General features: G+C 43.2%; 1 protein-coding gene across 8 annotated transcripts in view; it reads left to right on the top strand.

The window, feature by feature from the left end:
* Window positions 1-14,745, top strand: part of LOC124143141 (nck-associated protein 1-like) — a 65,801-nt gene that overhangs the window by 13,793 nt on the left and 37,263 nt on the right. For all 8 annotated transcript variants that reach the window (XM_046511969.2, XM_048394891.1, XM_048394887.1 and 5 more), the window contains exons 9-20: window positions 2,987-3,140; window positions 3,416-3,481; window positions 4,448-4,544; window positions 6,550-6,674; window positions 6,836-6,876; window positions 7,659-7,750; window positions 8,555-8,636; window positions 9,365-9,423; window positions 11,025-11,170; window positions 12,125-12,257; window positions 13,043-13,162; window positions 14,014-14,153. In XM_046511969.2, coding sequence (XP_046367925.2) covers window positions 2,987-3,140; window positions 3,416-3,481; window positions 4,448-4,544; window positions 6,550-6,674; window positions 6,836-6,876; window positions 7,659-7,750; window positions 8,555-8,636; window positions 9,365-9,423; window positions 11,025-11,170; window positions 12,125-12,257; window positions 13,043-13,162; window positions 14,014-14,153 — 1,255 coding nt within the window. The remainder of the gene's footprint in view (window positions 1-2,986; window positions 3,141-3,415; window positions 3,482-4,447; window positions 4,545-6,549; window positions 6,675-6,835; window positions 6,877-7,658; window positions 7,751-8,554; window positions 8,637-9,364; window positions 9,424-11,024; window positions 11,171-12,124; window positions 12,258-13,042; window positions 13,163-14,013; window positions 14,154-14,745) is intronic.

The raw sequence follows: 14,745 nt of genomic DNA, 5'->3' as shown, positions 1-14,745 counted from the left end.
ACTTGAGTTTATTGAAAATGTTTGTAAATTTTGGGAGCCATGCTTTACCGCGCGCTATAACCGAGTTAGCGCTATATTGAAGGGCGCAATAACGAGGGAATACTGTAGTCAGTAAATGAACGATCATAAACAAAGCGACGGAAGAAAACTTCGACACATGGGCATGTGCTAACAACAGTCATATTTATTTTATCAATGATTGAACGTTCATTTTATCAAAACTGGATCGTAAGTTAAAGCTTGGTCATAATTATTAGCTGTACTAGTACTGATTACTGATTTTATTGAAATAAAAACTTCACACGTGAAATATTTGAATTGAAAATTTATTATTTCATTCCGCACGCACTGTACAAAAACCTACCGCGAACACTGGATACATATCATGACCTTGCTGTATCGTTTCACCCCTACTAGCATTGTGTAGGAAGTATTTGTATTTTAAGGAGTGAGAGATGGAGTTTCAGTCGGGCTGATGTTGGTTGTGTTTCAGTCGGGCTGATGTTGGTTGTGTTTCAGTCAGGCTGATGTTGGTTGTGTTTCAGTCGGGCTGATGTTGGTTGTGTTTCAGTCAGGCTGATGTTGGTTGTGTTTCAGTCAGGCTGATGTTGGTTGTGTTTCAGTCAGGCTGATGTTGGTTGTGTTTCGGGCTGGCTGATGTTGGTTGTGTTTAAGTTGGGCTGATGTTGGTTGTGTTTAAGTTGGGCTGATGTTGGCTGTGTTTCAGTCGGGCTGATGTTGGCTGTGTTTCAGTCGGGCTGATGTTGGCTGTGTTTAAGTTGGGCTGATGTTGGCTGTGTTTCGGGACGGCTGATGTTGGCTGTGTTTAAGTTGGGCTGATGTTTGTTGTGTTTAAGTTGGGCTGATGTTGGTTGTGTTTCGGGACGGCTGATGTTGGCTGTGTTTAAGTTGGGCTGATGTTGGTTGTGTTTCAGTCGGGCTGATGTTGGCTGTGTTTCAGTCGGGCTGATGTTGGCTGTGTTTCAGTCGGGCTGATGTTGGTTGTGTTTAAGTTGGGCTGATGTTGGCTGTGTTTCAGTCGGGCTGATGTTTGTTGTGTTTCAGTCGGGCTGATGTTGGCTGTGTTTAAGTTGGGCTGATGTTGGTTGTGTTTAAGTTGGGCTGATGTTGGTTGTGTTTCGGGACGGCTGATGTTGGTTGTGTTTCAGTCGGGCTGATGTTGGTTGTGTTTCAGTTGGGCTGATGTTGGTTGTGTTTCAGTCGGGCTGATGTTGGTTGTGTTTCAGTCAGGCTGATGTTGGTTGTGTTTCGGGCTGGCTGATGTTGGTTGTGTTTCAGTCGGGCTGATGTTGGTTGTGTTTCAGTCGGGCTGATGTTGGCTGTGTTTAAGTTGGGCTGATGTTGGTTGTGTTTAAGTTGGGCTGATGTTGGTTGTGTTTCGGGACGGCTGATGTTGGTTGTGTTTCAGTCGGGCTGATGTTGGTTGTGTTTCAGTCGGGCTGATGTTGGTTGTGTTTCAGTTGGGCTGATGTTGGTTGTGTTTCAGTTGGGCTGATGTTGGTTGTGTTTCAGTCAGGCTGATGTTGGTTGTGTTTCAGTCGGGCTGATGTTGGTTGTGTTTCAGTCGGGCTGATGTTGGTTGTGTTTCAGTCAGGCTGATGTTGGTTGTGTTTCGGGCTGGCTGATGTTGGTTGTGTTTCAGTCGGGCTGATGTTGGTTGTGTTTCAGTCGGGCTGATGTTGGCTGTGTTTAAGTTGGGCTGATGTTGGTTGTGTTTAAGTTGGGCTGATGTTGGTTGTGTTTCGGGACGGCTGATGTTGGTTGTGTTTCAGTCGGGCTGATGTTGGTTGTGTTTCAGTTGGGCTGATGTTGGTTGTGTTTCAGTCGGGCTGATGTTGGTTGTATTTCGGGCCGGCTGATGTTGGTTGTGTTTCAGTCGGGCTGATGTTTGTTGTGTTTCAGTCGGGCTGATGTTGGTTGTATTTCGGGCCGGCTGATGTTGGTTGTGTTTCAGTTGGGCTGATGTTGGTTGTGTTTAAGTTGGGCTGATGTTGGTTGTGTTTCAGTCGGGCTGATGTTGGTTGTATTTCGGGCCGGCTGATGTTGGTTGTGTTTCAGTTGGGCTGATGTTGGTTGTGTTTCAGTCGGGCTGATGTTGGTTGTGTTTCGGGCTGGCTGATGTTGGTTGTGTTTCAGTCGGGCTGATGTTGGTTGTATTTCGGGCCGGCTGATGTTGGCTGTGTTTCGGGCCGGCTGATGTTTGTTGTGTTTCAGTCGGGCTGATGTTGGTTGTATTTCGGGCCGGCTGATGTTGGTTGTGTTTCAGTCGGGCTGATGTTGGTTGTATTTCGGGCCAGCTGATGTTTGTTGTGTTTCAGTCGGGCTGATGTTGGTTGTATTTCGGGCCGGCTGATGTTGGTTGTGTTTCAGTCAGGCTGATGTTGGTTGTGTTTCAGTCGGGCTGATGTTGGTTGTGTATCAGTCGGGCTGATGTTGGCTGTGTTTCAGTCAGGCTGATGTTGGTTGTGTTTCAGTCGGGCTGATGTTGGTTGTGTTTCAGTCGGGCTGATGTTGGTTGTGTATCAGTTGGGCTGATGTTGGCTGTGTATCAGTTGGGCTGATGTTGGCTGTGTTTCAGTCGGGCTGATGTTGGTTGTGTATCAGTCGGGCTGATGTTGGCTGTGTTTCAGTCAGGCTGATGTTGGTTGTGTTTCAGTCGGGCTGATGTTGGTTGTGTTTCAGTCAGGCTGATGTTGGTTGTGTATCAGTTGGGCTGATGTTGGCTGTGTATCAGTTGGGCTGATGTTGGCTGTGTTTCAGTCAAGCTGATGTTGGTTGTGTTTCAGTCGGGCTGATGTTGGTTGTGTATCAGTTGGGCTGATGTTGGCTGTGTTTCAGTCAGGCTGATGTTGGCTGTGTTTCAGTCGGGCTGATGTTGGTTGTGTTTCGGGCCGGCCTATGTTGGTTGTGTTTCATACAGGCCTATGTTGGTTGTGTTTCAGTTGGTTTTATGTCTGTGTTTCAGTTGGGCTGATGTTGTGTTACCAACATGTGTCGGAGGCGAAGGCGTGGGACCTGTGGAAGACGGCCCTCAGCTCCGCCTACATCATCCAGCTGTGCCGAGACGAGGTGCTGCACATACACAGCTACGTCGTCAACTTCTTCGACAGTCTGAAGGGGTACGTCCTGGGGGCTGCATTACAAGAAATCCAGAATATGCAGTGAAATTTCATTGACTGAAGTCCCTTTTACAATTTGATATTTGTTGGTTATCAAGACTATTGGGTACTGATATGATAACATTTTGCCACAGGACTCTTGATGGAGGAGCATAGTGCATACAGACAGTCATTATTGACAATCATCTAAGGGGAGGTATATGTCCATCTTTAAAGAATTTAAAAATGCTACTGATCTGAAGGAAGATGTTTATAGTAGGATTTACGTTTTTAAGCCACAACATCCAGCACAAGCGGGTGACAGAAGTGAAGGAGCTGCAGACCCTGGCTCTACAGACAGCGTGAGTACTGCAACAAGATGCTTGTTTTTTGTTTAACGCCACACTCAGCAATACTCCAGCTACATGACAGCAATCAGTCAGTCAATTCTACCAGACAATCCAGTGACTAACATCATGAGCATCGATCTCCAAAACTAACTCCACGTACCGGTACTCTTTAGTCAAATATTTTTGCCACAGAATTCAGAAAGTTGTCAGTCAGCCCCTTCCTGGGACCCATTTACTGCTTTGTGAACAGGGATGCAGTTTGATAAAAGCTGTTTACACAACAAAATGTGAGCTGTGTATCAGGAAAAACATGTAGGAGGACTCGTGGAGTCCATTCTGTAAACAACATGGCAAGACACGACTACAGCTACCTGAACTAGTGTTGCCTGGCAACTGCCTGTTCTATTTATAACTATTATATTTTCGGCAGGGACTTGTCAGTTACAATTGGATTAAAAATTGGAAAAAATGCATATAATTCAATTAATAGAATCACATGCTTTACAATTATGTATGATTATATAAATTTGAGATAAATTTGAGAAGTTTCACTGAGATATCATAGATTAAAAATTACGCTTACTTATGATGGCATGGTTCATTTATAATGGCTGAGGTTTTGGCATCAGTGCATCATGCCCAGGGCCCTGTCCACAAAGCGAGCTTAGCTCTAAGTTGATAGTAACACCCATACTTTAACGAAGGCTTACGATCATCGTAGCAATAAACTCGCTTTGTGGAACGGGCCCCAGGTCATGTTAAACCACAGGACTGAGTGAGTCATGCAAACAGATATTGAAAATATGATCAACCATGATAGTATGTCAATATCGATACAAAACCTTAATTTAGGGAGAATTCGATATTAACATTTCACTATATGCAAACTGTGTGGCTTATGTAATTTGTGCATGTGACACAATATCACATGCACAATGCTGGTAACCACGGGGTCTTGACTTCCTACTTTGATTTCAGCCCCGCGGTGCACCGTGAGCGGCGGAAGTTCCTGCGGACCATGCTGCGAGAACTGTCCCTGGTGTTTTCAGACCAGCCTGGCTTGCTGGGGCCAAAGGTGAATAATGATACAGTGGAGGCTGTGAATCTAGCTATGCCTCAGTTCCATCATTAACGTTCACTATCCACCGATGTCTTATTACCGAACATTAACGTTCACTATCCACCGATGTCTTATTACCGAACATTAACGTTCACTATCCACCAATGTCTTATTACCGAACATTAACATTTACTATCCACCGATGTCTTATTACTGAACATTAACGTTCACTATCCACCTATGTCTTATTATCGAACATAACATTCACTATCCACCGATGTCTTATTACCGAACATTAACGTTCACTATCCACCAATGTCTTATTACCGAACATTAACGTTCACTATCCAGCGATGTCTTATTACTGAACATTAACGTTCACTATCCACCTATGTCTTATTATCGAACATAACATTCACTATCCACCGATGTCTTATTACTGAACATTAACGTTCACTATCCACCAATGTCTTATTATCGAACATAACATTCACTATCCACCGATGTCTTATTACCGAACATTAACGTTCACTATCCACCGATGTCTTATTACTGAACATTAACGTTCACTATCCACCAATGTCTTATTATCGAACATAACATTCACTATCCACCGATGTCTTATAACCGAACATTAACGTTCACTATCCAGCGATGTCTTATTACTGAACATTAACGTTCACTATCCACCAATGTCTTATTACCGAACATTAACGTTCACTATCCACCTATGTCTTATTACCGAACATTAACGTTCACTATCCACCGATGTCATATTACCGAACATTAACGTTCACTATCCACCGATGTCTTATTACTGAACATTAACGTTCACTATCCACCGATGTCTTATTACCGAACATTAACGTTCACTATCCACCTATGTCTTATTACCGAACATTAACGTTCACTATCCACCAATGTCTTATTATCGAACATATCATTCACTATCCACCTATGTCTTATTACCAAACATTAACGTTCTCTGTATCTAGCAATGTCTCACTACCAAACATAAACATTCACAATCCACCAATATCTTATTACCGAACATTAACGTTCACTGTATCTAGCAATGTCTGTATAAAGGGGGAGATAGAGTCTATGGCTGACATAGTGTTTGTGTGTAAGGGAGGTTATAGGGGAGATAGAGTCTATGGCTGACATGATGTTTGTGTGTAAGGGAGGTTATAGGGGGTGATAGAGTCTATGGCTGACATGGTGTTTGTGTGTAAGGGAGGTTATAGGGGAGATAGAGTCTATGGCTGACATGATGTTTGTGTGTAAGGGAGATTATAGGGGGTGATAGAGTCTATGGCTGACATGGTGTTTGTGTGTAAGGGAGGTTATAGGGGAGATAGAGTCTATGGCTGACATGATGTTTGTGTGTAAGGGAGATTATAGGGGGTGATAGAGTCTATGGCTGACATGGTGTTTGTGTGTAAGGGAGGTTATAGGGGAGATAGAGTCTATGGCTGACATGGTGTTTGTGTGTAAGGGAGGTTATAGGGGAGATAGAGTCTATGGCTGACATGATGTTTGTGTGTAAGGGAGGTTATAGGGGAGATAGAGTCTATGGATGACATGATGTTTGTGTGTAAGGGAGATTATAGGGGAGATAGAGTCTATGGCTGACATGATGTTTGTGTGTAAGGGAGGTTATAGGGGAGATAGAGTCTATGGCTGACATGGTGTTTGTGTGTAAGGGAGGTTATAGGGGGTGATAGAGTCTATGGCTGACATGGTGTTTGTGTGTAAGGGAGGTTATAGGGGAGATAGAGTCTATGGCTGACATGATGTTTGTGTGTAAGGGAGGTTATAGGGGAGATAGAGTCTATGGCTGACATGGTGTTTGTGTGTAAGGGAGATTATAGGGGGTGATAGAGTCTATGGCTGACATGATGTTTGTGTGTAAGGGAGATTATAGGGGGTGATAGAGTCTATGGCTGACATGATGTTTGTGTGTAAGGGAGGTTATAGGGGAGATAGAGTCTACAGCTGACATGGTGTTTGTGTTCAGGGCATGTTCGTGGTACAAGGGCTGTCGATGGCCCGGGATGAGATCCACTGGCTGCTGCGACATGTCGTCAACCCGCCGTCAAAACGTCACAACATCAAGCTGTCCCAGGAGGACTTCTACGACAGGTGTGTATTCAGGAGTCAGAACCCAGACAATTAAGGCACATTCAGAACACTGGACATAATCTGACAATCCAAACATTATTTGCAATTTCAACATAAGTGATGTGGCAGTGTTTGAAATTATAGTTTATGTCATATTTGTTCTGATTTCTCCTGTTTTCCAGACAGCTCCCGGAACTGTTGTTCTACATGGAGGAACTGAAAGGTGAGGAGAAGATTCAGTAGATCCAAAACAGTTTGTGACTTTAATACACCAATTAAACAACTGCTACCATGTGACATTGTGTGTTTCCACTCTTCCCGAACTAGGCTCAAAATTGCAAAGCATGTGAACCAACTTGGCATCGACAGGTGTTTTCCAAATCTTTCATGACTTTGATCAAGATGCTCAAGTGATTGCACCTTTGACCTTGATTATTGATCAGATCATCTTGAGTGGGCGCCGCTATTTCGTTTGTAGCAAATACAAGTGATATGAGAGGTTGAATCTGATTGGTCAATAAGAGAGACACAGAAGAGACATTTATCGTAATCGCCACTGGTGGCACTACAACTCAGCCTAGTTCGGCAAGTGTGGAAACTGTTTTTTTGTAGTCAGTTACCTCCCTTGCCTGGAACAGATGCAATCTTTCATGTTGGGTCATCTTGTCCCACCAACTGACAAAAGCAAATGGCCATTACTAGCCTGTCTATCAATCCTTAAGGCTGTAGTGAGTGAGTGAGTATGGTTTTACGCCGCTTTAAGCAATATTCCAGCAATATCACGGCGGGGACACCTGAAATGGGCCTCACACATTGTGCCCATGTTGGGAATTGAACCCAGGTCGTCGGCGTCACGAGCGAACGCTTTAACCACTAGGCTACCCGACCGCCCCTCATAAGGCTGTACTACATGCTGCTTCCTAAAACTAATTACAACAATACAGTGATTGTAGAAATAGCTGATGGTCATACAACAATATTTCAAAGTTTTCTACACATTGCCAGGGCTGGTGAAGAAATACAACCAGGTGATACAGCGTTACTATGTGCAATACCTGATGGGCTACGACGCGGTCTATCTCAATCAGCTCATCCAGGCAAGTCCTTGTTCACCTCACATAGTCACAGGTCCAGCTATTGATTGAAACTGTTTGTACTACTATGTTCATTAAGTTCAACGTCCATCAGCACATTCTTTAGATGCTTTTTTAGCTGGGTTTTTTAAGAAGCTCTTTTTCATCATATTCATTAAATGTGACACCAGGAGAAAAGAGATCTTATAGGTGCTAGGATATGATTGTGCTGTGACGTCTGTACACAAATATCTTGTTTTTCCCTCGTAGGTTTGTCATGTAATCAAAACATTGTTTCAAAAATATCAGCTAAAAATGGCAAATTTCTACTGGTCCTTATGCCACCTGAACTATTGGTTAGTTTGGCAATCACTACAGGACTAGTAGCAATTTCTAACGCTTGGTTGTATTTTTCGATCCGAAGATACTGTAGTTTTAGAATATAATAAGAAGTCAAAATGTGATTTTTCACTCGTAAGGTCCCTTATCTCATGGATGGTCACATACAGTAAATTGAATAAGTTGTGTTCACTGTAATATTTACTGTTAGACACAAGATCTTTTTGTTGCCAAGAAATGGCAATATCATCACATGTTCTGACATACCTTATATGGATGGGGAAATGCAAACAATAGTATCGCCGTGATAGTAGCCCTTTCATGTAGCTTTTTACTCGGGATACTTGTGTTGGAAGTCTTGTATGGTGTTCATTTTGGTGGCCAATTATTCCCAGTGGTAATTAGTGGATCCGAACCATGAATACCTTCCCCTGTGCACTGAGTCTCAATTTTCTGATTCATATTCACCTCGTATTTTGTCTGTAACAGAATCTTGCAATGTGCCCAGAAGATGAATCTGTGATTCTGTCGTCTTTCTACAACACAATATCTGCCCTGTCAGTCAAACAAGGTGAGCAAGATCAGGGACACACTCTTCTGTTTGTAACCCAGAAAGTATTAACTTCGTATTTAACATAGATTTTCATTAATTTAAAGCAAATGTGGGTCAAGGATGGTGAAGTGATGCACACTATACACAACTGACATCGTGAACCAACACACAGGATCGGTGGATGTAAGGTGTCTTGAAAGAGAACTGTATTCACCCCACTGGATCCGCTGTGTCGCGAATGTTGATTTTGTATAAATTTTGTTTTCATGTTATTAAGTGAAGCTGTCAGTTCTTCTATTTTGTCATTGAAACCCTGTTGGTCTGGGCCCACCTGCCTACTGACCGCCTCCGTGGCCTAGTGGATAGAGCGTCTGTCCAGTGACCAGAAGGCTGGTGATTCCATACCTGTCCACTTCATACCAAAAGATGTTAAAAGATGGTACTTGTTGTTACCCTACCTGGTGTTCGGCATTAAGAGGCTAAAACAAGGACTGGTCAGCTCGGAGTCAGTGTCTGAGTGGGGTATCCATGTTAAACTGTGGCATGGTATCTCAGTGTGCGAGCACTATAAAACCCCATATTTCACTGTCAGAAATGTTTACATATACTGAACAAAAACATTTAGGACAGATGAATTTTATGAGGGATGTTTTTTGTAGTGAGGACTGAGCACACAATTTCATTAAAATATCCACAAAATATTCATGATCCATAACTCTGTAATATGTTGTTATGTATGTTATCAGTTGAAGAAAATGAGCTGTTTGACTTCCGCGGACTTCGTCTGGACTGGTTTCGGCTGCAGGTGAGTTCATCCCTTCAACATGGATGTCTGCAATACTCAGTAACCATCATCCATTATAGAGTAGACTAGGTCCCCCACAACCTGTGCTGGTCAGACAAGGCGACGTATTAGATCAGGTGGTCCACTCAGTAACTGGGCGACGTACTAGATCAGGTGATCCACTCAGTGACAAGGCGACGTACTAGATCAGGTGATCGGCTCAGTGACTGGGCGACGTACTAGATCAGGTGATCCACTCAGTGACTGGGCGACGTATTAGATCAGGTGGTCCACTCAGTGACTGGGCGACGTACTAGATCAGGTGATCCACTCAGTGACTGGGCGACGTATTAGATCAGGTGATCCACTCAGTGACAAGGCGACGTACTAGATCAGGTGATCGGCTCAGTGACTGGGCGACGTACTAGATCAGGTGATCCACTCAGTGACTGGGCGACGTATTAGATCAGGTGGTCCACTCAGTGACTGGGCGACGTACTAGATCAGGTGATCCACTCAGTGACAAGGCGACGTACTAGATCAGGTGATCCACTCAGTGACTGGGCGACGTACTAGATCAGGTGATCCTCTCAGTGACAAGGCGACGTATTAGATCAGGTGATCCACTCAGTGACTGGGCGACGTACTAGATCAGGTGATCCTCTCAGTGACTGGGCGACGTATTAGATCAGGTGGTCCACTCAGTGACTGGGCGACGTATTAGATCAGGGGATCCACTCAGTGACTGGGCGACGTATTAGATCAGGTGGTCCACTCAGTGACTGGGTGACGTATTAGATCAGGGGATCCACTCAGTGACTGGGGGACGTATTAGATCAGGTGGTCCACTCAGTGACTGGGCGACGTATTAGATCAGGGGATCCACTCAGTGACTGGGGGACGTATTAGATCAGGTGGTCCACTCAGTGACTGGGCGACGTACTAGATCAGGTGATCCACTCAGTGACTGGGCGACGTACTAGATCAGGTGATCCACTCAGTGACTGGGCGACGTATTAGATCAGGTGGTCCACTCAGTGACTGGGCGACGTATTAGATCAGGGGATCCACTCAGTGACTGGGCGACGTATTAGATCAGGTGGTCCACTCAGTGACTGGGCGACGTATTAGATCAGGGGATCCACTCAGTGACTGGGGGACGTATTAGATCAGGTGATCCACTCAGTGACTGGGCGACGTACTAGATCAGGGGATCCACTCAGTGACTGGGCTGATTGCGTGTCAGCGTACCCCGATGGCATGGATACCGTTGCTCACAATGTTGATTGCTGAATTGTCTTGTCCAGATTTCATTATTTACAGGCTGCTGTCATATAGCCGAGTGTGACATTAAACAAAGACAGTAACCATTAATGCAAGCGTCAGAGTTTTAAACTTTAATCCACTTGTGTTTATATTTTTGATATGAACTGACTTATCTTTTAACATATGGAACCAGTGTTTGAAATTAAGCATGATTCATTGGGTCCTTGCTAAATGAGAAAGATTTTGTGTCCCTAGAATAAGTAGAATTCAAACACTATAGGAGAAGACCTAGAACCCCCTTAATTTTAAAACTTTGGAACAGTCCTCTTGACATGATGAGTATGGCCTGGTTCCAGTCGTACACCAGCATGAGTAAAGCGGGGCTGATCCTGAAGGACCACCGCGACCTGGCCCGCCACCTCAACACCGTCATCTTCCACACCAAGATGGTCGACGCCCTGGACGAGCTGCTCAACGAAACAGGCGACCTCTCTATATACTGGTAAGTGTTGTGTCGTCTTGGTGTGACCCCATGGGGTTCCGGGTTAGAATAGGTCCTCACCAACTTTCTCTGGTTTTGAAAGGGACCAGATGGAATCGGGTAGTCAGGTCCGGTGACTCGAATGATCCATGTCATCATACCCCAGCGACGTGGGTCATTGTTCACAATATCAATCACTGGATTTTCTGGTCTGGACTCCCATTGTTTACAGGCCATCGTCAAGTAGCTGGAAAAGTGCAGACTGTGGCATTAAACAAAAGACAAGAACACAAATTGTTCCTATAGGTAGGGGTATGACATCTGCTGATGGGGTGGACCTGTTCTAATGGCTGGACATGTCTATCATTATGAATTGGATGATGAACATGACGATGCGGTAACCAAGACAGGGAGCCTGACAACCCAATCCCGTTAGTAGCCATGGGTTGCTGAAAACCAGTATTCTATCTCAGTGCAGTGTTTCCGCTGGGCTTTGAAACTGCCATTACCAGTATCCCCCCATATTTGGTCAGTCCAAATTTCCAACAATTTAAAAAAATGTAAGAAAATTACCTTGTTTTTATTCTTTCAACATCATGTTCAGTGTAGTGTAATTTCATAGCTGACATATTAAATGACGTCAACTCTGAAGTAATTTGGTTAGATCTACATGTCATTCACACAAAGTTTGGTCATAATTTTCTCTTTTCGATTTGAATGTTTCACTTTGGTTTGAGGCTAAGTTGTTACAAATAGATATTTAACCTTGAAGCTAAGCGAAATGTTTCCTTGAACTAAGAATAGACAACAGGAAATTATGATGATAACAGACAAGCTGACTTCGTTCCAAAAGTATACTTTATTGATGATCGCTGATGATTTGTTAAACTTTTTTGTGTAAGGTTAATCATGTTTAAAGAAGTTCCCATGTAAATATTGAACTGAATTCCTCAGACCCGATACTGTGTGTTGCAGCTTCTACACGAACCTGTTCGAGCACCAGTTCAAGCAGTGTATGGAGTTCCCGGCCCAGCACCGCTTCAGCATCATCTTCCCCATGATCTGCGGCCACTTCATGAACGCCACCCACCCGCTGTGTCCCGAGGAGGTCAGTCTCCTCATACGTTCCTACCTCCATGTAGCTTGGCATTAGGGGATAAAAGAAGTACTGCCTTAGTGAGGTATCTATGTTAATCTGCAACATGGTATCTCAGTGGGCCGGCACTATAAAATCAGCATTAGTCTGGACTAGTACAAGCAGCCACACACACATGTGCATGTATGTCGCTATATAAGTGCAATAATCTTGAATGTGATGTTGAACCCAATCGTCACTCTTTCAGGATGACGAGCGTCCAGTACATGGTATACATGTACAGCTTGCGTTTACAGCGGCACTCTATCAGGACGACGAGGGTCCAATACGTAGTATACATGTCCGGTTTGTGTTAACAGCGGCACTCTATCAGGACGAGTGTCCAGTACGTAGTATACATGTACAGTTTGTGTTTACAGCAGCATTCTATCAAGATGACGAGTGTCCAGTACGTGGTATTCATGTGCAGTTTGTGTTTACAGCAGCATTCTATCAAGATGACGAGTGTCCAGTACGTGGTATTCATGTACAGTTTGTGTTTACAGCAGCATTCTATCAAGATGACGAGTGTCCAGTACGTGGTATTCATGTACAGTTTGTGTTTACAGCAGCATTCTATCAAGATGACGAGTGTCCAGTACGTGGTATTCATGTACAGTTTGTGTTTACAGCAGCATTCTATCAAGATGACGAGTGTCCAGTACGTGGTATTCATGTGCAGTTTGTGTTTACAGCAGCATTCTATCAAGATGACGAGTGTCCAGTACGTGGTATTCATGTCCGGTTTCTGTTTACAGCGGCACTCTATCGGGACGACCAGCGTCCAGTACGCCCACTGGTTCCTGCGTGAGATGTCGGAGGAGGTCAACCAGGTCATCACTGCGATCTGTGAGGAACAGTGCATGCTTAGCTACAAGGTGAGTAGCAGACAATGAGATGTTAGCTGGTAAGGATGGCCAATTTCTCCTGCAGCAATGTGTTTTTTGTTAAAAATCAAATAAGATCATATTTTCGTTCAATTAAATGTGCTTAAAAAAATACAAATACAAATGTCCTAAGAATAAGTCAAGAAAAATTAAAAGGCACACTTTTTAACATAGCTATCAGTTGAAATGTTCTGATAATATTTACAAATCCTATTGCACATATCTGAACCTAAAATTGATCAGGAAATTTTTTTCACGTCAGTAAATTCTGCTATTGCGTGCATGCAGGTCTTTTATTCTCATTTTGATACCAAACATGTTACCAAGCAACGACAGATGAAGTAAATTGTTACGTATGTTTCTTTCTTTATCATGTTTATATGCTGACTCACAACGTAAATGTTTTCAAGCATCTGACATGTTTGCGCTCAAGTCCATCTTGAACCTGAACAATGGCATTGTTGTGTTTAATTACCTCATGCCTTAATACAAAGAGCAGCCTAATTTCATTTTTGTGACCTTTTTACCAAATATTAAAAATATTGGAATGTGCTTATTTAAAGTATTTTCTTAAACTTGATGAAATATCCATCAACGGTTAATGTACACAGACGTCTCTAACACTTTGTTTACAAATAATTAAACTATGATTGATATAATGCTTCCCTCTGGACATATTTTTAAATTTTCGATGAAAGTCTAAAAATTCCACTTCTCTTCAGTGAAATTGCATTTGTTGTTTGTGCAATAAACTAAATTTGGATGAAAATCTAATAATTATCGATCCCTTGCCTGACTTTGTTGTTGTGATTCCCTGATTGAGTTTGTGGTTGTTTGTGCAGCTGCTGCCGAAGCACAGCGCAGCCGCCATCCTCCACACCGTGCAGCGCAAGAAGAACAAGGAGAAGAAGAACCGAGAGATCAAGGAGCCCGAGAAACCAGGGCAGGAGAGCATCCGCAAAAACAGGGAGAACTTTACCAGGTGATGTAGTGGCTTGATGAGGAGTTACATTTGTGTACAGACATTGGTCTTTGCAATATTAGTTAATTAGGATTAAAAATAATAGAATTGGTTCTCAGGCAATGGCTTTTGAAAATAAAGTGCAGGCGGACAGCCTTTTTTGTTTTGTGTTGTTCAAACTTCAAACTAATCAACCTGTGAAGGGCCTCCCTACATAAATGTATTCCTAGATGCGTAAAATACTGGAATACAGTCTTTGACTTCTGTTTGACTACCAGTGTGTGCATAGTACATGCAAACAAGTTTCGATTTTATTTCACAATGCAAACACGTTATCGTAAGCACACAACACCGAAAGTAACATGTCAACAAATGTGTACTGAACTAGGCAAGTTATTCCTGTTATTACACTGTCTGGCTATAAAAGTGTTCATTGTATATCTGGACTTACATTTGTAATCCACTATGTTACTTTTATCCAAGATTTCACTTAATTTTTACATTAATTTCGGTGAAATCGTGTATGGACTGATTGGCAAATCACATCAACTCACCATGAACTTGCTTTGAAATGAACATTAGTTGTGAGAGATAAAAAGTCTTCAGCCTTCTT

Source organism: Haliotis rufescens, unplaced genomic scaffold (assembly GCF_023055435.1).
Source record: "Haliotis rufescens isolate VD_foot unplaced genomic scaffold, xgHalRufe1.0.p SCAF_131, whole genome shotgun sequence".
Taxonomy (NCBI): Eukaryota; Metazoa; Mollusca; class Gastropoda; order Lepetellida; family Haliotidae; genus Haliotis; species Haliotis rufescens.
Note: the sequence above shows the minus strand (reverse complement) of the source record. Positions and strands in the feature narration are given on the sequence as shown.